The sequence below is a fragment of the Hyalella azteca genome, unplaced genomic scaffold (genome assembly GCF_000764305.2).
Source record: "Hyalella azteca isolate HAZT.00-mixed unplaced genomic scaffold, Hazt_2.0.2 contig12231, whole genome shotgun sequence".
Lineage (NCBI taxonomy): Eukaryota > Metazoa > Arthropoda > Malacostraca > Amphipoda > Hyalellidae > Hyalella > Hyalella azteca.
This window is the reverse complement of record NW_025942194.1, coordinates 27,332-36,104: the sequence shown is the minus strand read 5'-3', so window position 1 is coordinate 36,104 and position 8,773 is coordinate 27,332. Positions and strand designations below refer to the sequence as shown.

General features: G+C 37.4%; 1 protein-coding gene across 1 annotated transcript; it reads right to left on the bottom strand.

The window, feature by feature from the left end:
- Positions 1 to 874: 874 nt before the first annotated feature.
- On the bottom strand, positions 875 to 8,093 carry LOC108672552 (the record flags this gene model as incomplete). The annotated part of the gene is given in 6 exon segments (XM_047883199.1): positions 875 to 1,019; positions 1,429 to 1,604; positions 2,084 to 2,176; positions 4,957 to 5,100; positions 6,646 to 6,727; positions 7,166 to 8,093. Coding segments are annotated over 6 exon segments (1,561 nt in total), but the record flags the coding sequence as incomplete, so codon positions are not given.
- Between the last annotated feature and the right edge of the window lie 680 nt (positions 8,094 to 8,773).

Genomic DNA, 8,773 nt, shown 5'->3' with positions numbered 1-8,773 from the left:
TTTTCAAATATAGTAAAATGTTATGATCATGGTATGTGTCACGTCAGTATTTGGTTTTGAAGTTTAGCGTAAACTCGGAGTCAATTATTTTTTTTGTGTGTTTTATCATTTGAGAGAACATAATTCATGACCAGTTATTGACGAATTAATCATCATAAGAGAATTGCATCTTCTTTCTGAATATAGTACAACATTTTCAAATTTATTCGACAAAAGTGTTTAGCTAAATCTGAACGTATATCAACTTGAGATGATGAAGAATTTAACGGGAAAGAAATCGCCAAATAAATTCGCCATATAATATCTACATCGGAAACTCTCAGGAGACCAGCTAAATATTCTGAAGATTATAAGTACAATTAATGGAGAAAATCTAAAATAAACAAAAATAACAGAAATCTAAATACCGGACAGTCTATTGAAGGCAAAGCTCTGATGATGAACAATTTTGCGCGCATGAGAATTATAAGCATCCGTAACACAATGGCCTTAAGAGTCGGGTGGAGCGGTCGCTGAACGCAGCATCGAGCCCAAACGGCCTCACGCGGTTAAAATTTCTCGGCTAGGCTCTGCCTTCTAACGTCTGGCACATCCTACGTCTGGCTGCACACTTACCCTCCTCCGCTTCCCCTTCTCGACATTTTTTAATCAGCGAGCGACATACTACTAATTATTATTCGAAATTTTACTCTATTATCAAATTGGTTGTTTTCTTCCTAATAACCTTTATTGACCATACGCGTTCATAATTTACGGCAATGCTGATAGCACAACGAAGTTAATTTAGGCTGTTTCATATAAGCTCGTGTAAAGATCGCTCGAGCATAAATACTATAATTTCATGTCAATAAAAATGCATATAAGTCACGATGACTCCACGTCTCACACGAGTACGTTCCTTGTCGGAGTGGCATCATGTCCTTATGTGTTAGGTTTGCGGGCAGAAGTCGGTGCTGGGTGGTGACTTTCAAAGCCGACGGCTGGATGGTTCTCGATGTAATCCCTAGGTACACGCCATCCTAGAGAGATAAAACGGTGTATAATATTTTTGTTGATTGCACAATGCACATTTTAAGATAGCAGAAATTTAGATTTATATTTGTGTGGTAGCCTTACTTAATCACGTTTTAAGCCTGATTACGATGAATTGATGAATTTTAGTGAGAAAAACACCATTTCGTACGCTATATTTCTGATTTTTTCTGGGCTGGAGAAAACATGACCGGGAAAAACACATTAGCGCAATCTTCAAAGCAATGACTTCCTGATCACACACAACTTTCTGATAGGCTCAACCAAAAAACTCTAGACAACAAATGCTGAGCTGGATCTCGCGTTTTAAACCCGATGAATTCCTACCAAAAACTACTGAAGAAAATCTTCCCACACAAACACCACTTATGAATTTTCCTAAATCTGCTTGCTCACCTTCTTCCAGAAGATCCCCATATCTTTACTCGAGATCTTCTCCCCGCTGCTTTTTTTATAGAAGTCGCAAGTTAGAGTGAGTTCCAGAAATTCTGTTGTAGGGACATTCATCCAGGCCTGAGTGCGCCCGCTGGAGGAGACACGCAGCTCCACTTCGCTGGTCTCCGTCTCAGTGGCTGAGGAAAGTGAAGGAACTGAGGGAACTAAAGGAACTGAGGGAACTAAAGGAACTGAGGGAACTAAAGGAACTGAGGGAACTGAAGGAAGTGAGGGAACTAAAGGAAGTGAGGGAAGTAAAGGAACTGAGGGAAGTAAAGGAACTGAGGGAACTGAAGGAAGTGAGGGAACTGCGATAACTGCGGGAATTGAAAGAATTAAAAGATGTGAACGAACAAGCGCCCCACGACGCTGTCAAAGCTTGAGGGGATTTTAAGTATCACTCCTCGTATTACTAGATTCTTTTTATAATTTAGCATGCATAATTCATATATGGCATACGTAATGCGCAATTAGAAGTTGTATGGTCCAAGATCACTAATTGATATGCCGATTGCATAAAGGCCTAAACCAATAATAACCAATCATTTTAAGTAGAAAACTTACTGTATCTGTTTAGACCGTTATATACATAACAAATATGGACGTTATCACTCATCTTTTAGACGACGCTGCTGATGAATGATGCATGCAGAAGGCAGCTCATAAGCACATGGACACGTGCTGAAATACGCATCGGAAACAGAAAAAGCTGCACAGTGGGACGAGTGCGGACCCGTGACAATAATTCTCGCATCCGAGCCCTGGAACGAAGCTAAGCCTGGCTCGGTAAAAAAAGATGAAAGTTGTTAGCTTTAGAATGAGAGAGCCATAAGACCAGACATTTGATGTTTTGTCAACGTTAATTAGACGTTGTTTCGCTGAATCGATGTGGATGTGACATTGTTTCGTTGAATCATCTTTACTTAAATGTTGTTTGGTTTAATCGACGTTAATTAGACGTTTTTTCGTTGAATCAGTGTAAATTATGTGTTGTTTCGTTGAATCAACGTTATTTAACCTTTGTTTTGAAATTTTGCAGATGCACGCCTTCCATTTTTCCCTTAAAATCTTTGAAATATAAATTTTATAAGTTGCTAATGTCTGCAGCGTATAGAAATAAATGCAAACTAATAGTGAACGCAAATTTAACCCACACTTTCAAAGAGTACCTTTCGGATGCACTTTTGAAATGGTGAACAATAAATCGAATCTCTGAAGAAAATACACGAAGCCAAATAATTAACAGAATTAACTGAATTAAAGTAATTTTAAAATGCGACATTTTGATTTCTCAGCTGCAGTCTTTAACTCGGCTCATCAGGCTTGCTTATTCATTCACTTCATATATTCATTATATTCATATTACAACTTACAGTGTCTGTTTAAGTTCTACGATGTTCATCGATGGCTTGAACTTTTAATGGCATCGCCAGTTATGTTCTTCTTGTAAATCTTTAATAAGTTTCTGAGCGAGTTAAGTTCAACAAGTTCATGTAAAAAATAACTTGTTCATTAACGGTCATATCAATGCACCCATAATTAATTTGACTAGAGCACAAAACCAATAATTTAGAAACAGAAAATGCTAGCAAATTACGTTTCCAAGGAGTCTATTGTAAATTTATTTAGTATTTTATTTCTCTTTATGGAGGGGGTCTCGCCTCAAATCGAAAAATTAGGCTTTTCCGATTTTTTAGCCTATTTTGTAGCTGGGGAAAAGGCGCGTAAAACGCATAAAACTAACCATGTGCAAGTGCGTACTTTAGTTTTAGCAAGAAGCAATTGCAAATTTATATAAAATGAACATTTTTTATCATTATTCACAAATATTTCTGCAATAAAAATTGTATTTATAGGATATTATTCGCGTTAAATTGGATAACAATGAGTAGTGGTGCGTAGGATGGTACCCTCAATACGAGAAATATGCGATAGGAAAGCTGGAGATACATTATCCAGCAAATTTTCCAGCCTTTACTTCTTTTTTAATCCATTTCACTTATAATAACATAACATAGTGATGACAGCACTTAATTAATTAATTAAGAGTAGGCCTGATGTGGCCTGTCGCCGGTTCTTGTACTTTTCGTGACTTGTTCACAGGAGACCTAAAAAGGACTCTAAAAGCACTTTTCGCTGATTATATTGTTTAGATGATAAAAACTGAAGAAAATGAGGGGAAAGTGTAAAAAGTCGTCTTAAATAAATCGAATAAGGGCTTCTATTTGGCCGCTATTCTCTTTACGAATCAAAGATGTGTCCTCGATGTTGTCGTTCGTAATTCCGAAGAGGAGATAAATTTATAAAAGTTTCTCGAAGGGAAAAATATAAAATATAAATTTATAAAAGTTTCGAAGGAATAAATTTATAAAACTATAAAAAAATCGTACCAGCAAAATGTTTTTCTTACAGCGATTTATATATTGTGTACGAAGTTCAGAAAGATCCGTCTGTTAGAAGTTTTTTTGATAAACGCTTTAAATAAACGACGAGATACAGCTTAAAATTTATGGGTTCGTCTTAAGTCGTTTGTTGCCGAGGCTGGAATCTCAAAGCTACTTTTCAGTAGGAACAGGACTGAGTGTCTCTCTTCAAATGCAAAGGTAATCTTTTCATTGAAAAACATCAATTTCTAAGTAAAATCTATCTATAAAGTTAACTTCCTTTCATAGTTTGTGTGGTAAATCCTTTCGCACGGACGAAATGCATGCTAATAAGGTATAGTATCATTAGCTATCAAAAATAGTTATGACTTTGTGCCAATCAATCACTGACGGCGTTTCAATTAAAACTCACCAATTATAGACGAGAAATTTTTTGTACCTTAAGCAAGGTTCGGGCTGATGCCCCACTCTTTTGATTCAAAGCTGGAACATTCAGAATCCAGAAATTCTTAGCCCTTAAAATAAGCCTATTATTTCTATGATATCAATATACTCGTATGTTAAAAACAAGGCTTCACTATGAATTGTTGCACGTATAAGTACATAGAGAGATGCTTAAGATTTTGACAGGATGCGCCGAAAGCACATCCCGAAAAATAAGATAAACCCGACCATCCGAGTTACGGTCATGCCACAAGCTCATGGTCATGCCACAAGCTCATGATCATGCCACAAGCTCATGGTCATGCCACAAGCTCATGGTCATGCCACAAGCTCATGGTCATGCCACAAGCTCATGCTCATGCCACAAGCTCATGGTCATGCCACAAGCTCATGCACATACCACAAGCTCATGGTCATTCCACAAGCTCATGCTCATGCCACATGGCGGAAGCTCACGGTCATGCATAAAATAATTGTGCAGGGAACAATGCATAGAATTATTGTGCATTTCATGCACAGCAATGGACACAATATTTTCGTGACAATATTCCAATTTCGTGGATACAATATTTTCGGTGGACTCAAATTTGTAAATTATTACACGATTATTTTTCACAATTATGAGGTAAAATATAGGCGGGTACAGCATAGTTAGACTCACGCGGCACGGTTGTGAACCACTGATAATGTCCCCCGCGTCGGGTCAATGCGGTCCACATGTGGGAGCTGTGACCATCCAGTTGGTGCTGTAGGTACTCAGATACACTCAGCACGCGGCCTTCGTATCCGGGCACACTTGCATTTACTGATAGAAAAGAAAACTGACATGTACTCATTTATACCCAGGCCGCTACATTAACTGAAATGGAAGAAAACTGACATGTACTCATCTTCATCTATACCCAGTGCGCGACATTAACTGAAAAACTGACATGTAATCATCTTCATCTATACCCAGGACGCGGCATTAACTGAAATGGAAGAAAGCTGACATGTACTCATATATACCCAGGACGCGGCATTAACTGAAATGGAAGAAAGCTGACATGTACTCATATATACCCAGGACGCGACATTAACTGAAATGGAAGAAAGCTGACATGTACTCATATATACCCAGGACGCGACATTAACTGAAATGGAAGAAATTTAAGCTGACATGTACTCATATATACCCAGGACGCGACATTAACTGAAATGGAAGAAATTTAAGCTGACATGTACTCATATATACCCAGGACGCTACATTAAATGAAATGGAAGAAAGCTGACATGGACTCATGTCTGACCGCAATTGTTATTTTATATCTATAATGTCAAGATATAATCAGTAGTTCCCTTGCTCGTGCTGAATTTTGTTAAAGTAATTTGCAGGTTCATATAAATAAGGGTTTGTATTTCCCCCCACAGGCCTTCTTCGTTAGAGTATACGATTGAATTTAATTAAATAAATTATCACTAAATTCAAATCTAGTCTGGTTCTAAGTGATGACTTCGGTATATAGATTCAACAATTGAAATTCGATGCATAATTTATCTGAAATTTGAATGAAAATATTTTTCCTCTTCACATTAATGATATTAATCACATTAATCTGTTATTTGTATGGTAATGATACTACTATACAAATAACAGATAACATTTTCACAGAAGTTTTGCGTCAGTACTATATGGTTAATGTGTATCCATGCATCATAAATGGTTAGCAAATATTTAAATGTGTGGTAGAAAATGTTTGACTTCTCAGTTCTTTTTTGGAGGCAATCAGTTAGAATTTTCATGCTGTTTGAGAATTTTTTATTCGATATTTCAAAAATATATCTTCAGTAAATTTTAAAACTGTGAAGTGCATTAAAAACACTTCATCTTTTATGCTTTTGCTAAACATCTATTGACCGATAAATGACTAAACATCTAATGACCGATGTGAACGCATGGCCACCCATGCAGTTACACCATCGTGATGAAATCTACAACGGTAATTTATATATAAATAATTTTTTCCTCACTTCAGACGTTAAACAAGTTTTAATACTCGAGGATTTTATCAACATAAAATTTGTACTTCTCTATTAACTGTGTTAATGTTTCATTCATTTAGTTTATAGATAGATGAGAAATTATTTTGGTATTTCTTTGTTCATTTTAATTAATCTTTCTGGAATTTAGGCGCTGAAGTTTGGCTTCATCATCAGGACCTATACTTTCAGAAAAAAGTTAAGAGATCGTAAGTTCATCAGCCAATCATTGACTGACTTTCAAGCATAATCCACCAATCATAGACAAGAAAATAGAGCGTAAGTACCTTACGTTCACTTAGCGAATTTTGAAAGTATGGCCCCAGCTCACCTGTCGTCGCTGAGTCCAGGACGTCGTAGTCCAGAAGAAACCCGTCCAGTTGGCGACAGTGTCTGTGCGCGTCCGTCCAGGTCTGGGCGATAGGGAAAATTGAAAATATAGATGTAATAGATGAACAATTTTTCGTTGTGGAAGCTGTTTTTATTTTTGATGTAATAGATGAACAATTTTTCGTTGTGGAAGCTGTTTTTATTTTTGATTGTACCAACCAATGGAAGAATAATTGAATTTTGAGATTGAACATGTTTGCTGACAAGGCTCGCAGTTCGTTGAATATAAAATTGTCGTCAAGACAGCTTATAAAATTTATGATAAACGATGTAAGACGAGTCGTTTGACCTTCGAAAACGTGCGATAATTCGTTCGTATATAGTGCACAAAATACTAGCCTTAAAAATTAATTTTTGGGTTTGGAGGGAAGAAAGGTTTTCATTAATTCGACATCATTTTCAATTAGACAAGCGAATGATCTAACTTTGAATAACATACAAGAAATTTCATCACCACGTACCTTGTTTTCATGATTCCACTTAATGCATGGACGGTAATGCCCACTGCCATCACAGATCCGTATCTCCGATGCCCCGAATCTAACGGCCTTCCTGAGCTTGCTGCAGATCGCGTAGAACTTATCAGATGCGTGGTCCGGTAGAGGCCCGATGGGTTCTGGTGAAGACAAGCCTCCGAGTTGTGGTTCTGATGAATCATAATCACCTGAATTTCTCCCGCCTGTGCTTCCGAGTGGAGGTTCTGATGAATCGTAATCATCTGAATTTCTCCTGCCTGTACTTCCGAATGGAGGTTCTGATGAATAATAATCATCGATTTCCCAATAATCATCGAAATTTTCCCAATCCATGCTTCCGCTTCCTGATGAATCGTAATCATCTGAATTTCTCCTGCCTGTACTTCCGCTTTTTGACGTTTCGTAATCATCTGAATTTCTCCAGCCTGTGCTTCCGCTTTTTGACGTTTCGTAATCATCTGAATTTCTCCAGCCTGTGCTTCCTTGCGGAGGTTCTGACGAATCGTTATTATAGGAAATTCCCCACTCCGGGGATGAAGATCCCACGCTAATTACTGGATTACCGAGGACTGGTGTTTGCCTCTTCACGCGACCGCTGTTCTTAGCCCTCAGACTGTAAGGTGATGGGTCCACATTTGGATCTCCACTCAAATGTTCGTTTTGAATTTCTGTGAAGTTTACTGCTCTGAGGCTTGATTTTGATTTTTGTTCCTTGATGTTTGAGCTGAGATTGTTTGCAATTAGATTATTCACGGGATGACGGGTGTCAATAAAATACAGATCTTCGTTCCTCCCATTTTGTTGTTTTAAAAAGTGTGTGTAGTTCCCCCACGCGTGTTGTGCTGGAGTGACTATATTCCAAAAATTAAGGAAAATGAATATAATTAATTTTCTTTCAAATAGCATTACGTTTAAATATTTTTTAGTTGTTTGCACATTATTCCAGAATTTATAGATTATTTCTGAAGACTGGAGGGCTTGTGTCAGAACTGCATCGCACTCCAGTGAAAGCTGAAGACAAAAAGGCTCGTTTACCTGGGGGAAAATTAATAACATCATTACCTTCCTTCATCAAGGAAAAATAAAATTAACGATTTTTTATTCATGTACTGAAATAAGCGGTGGTCTAATTTTGGCACGATTATTCCGTGTTATTTTGTCAGTCGAACGCACATTAAGATTTAGTTGGCTCCAAAATGAAAAAAATTACTTCTACTTGTGCATTTTGAAATCGTTATGAGCAGTGACTGAAAGCTTCAGAATATTCTCTTCCTAATTTCTTTAATGATTTACGTTCCGTCCTGATAGTTGTCCTTCATTTATCCTCAGCTAATAAATTAACCCTTACCCTAGCTGAATCTTGTGTATAATATAAGACCTATTTAGTCCACTACCTTCTTGCGACTTTAAACAAAATTATACTGCTTCCTTCCAGGCAACTGACGTCGAAACGACGTTGTTTGCGGGTTGATTTTGTTGAAACGTTTTATACATGATTTTCAACGCCAGATGCCTGGTAGGTTCGCTCAACACTTTTTAAGCAACCTGTAGGTGTGGTCACTTGCTGTTCAACACTGACACGTTGTGGCAAGT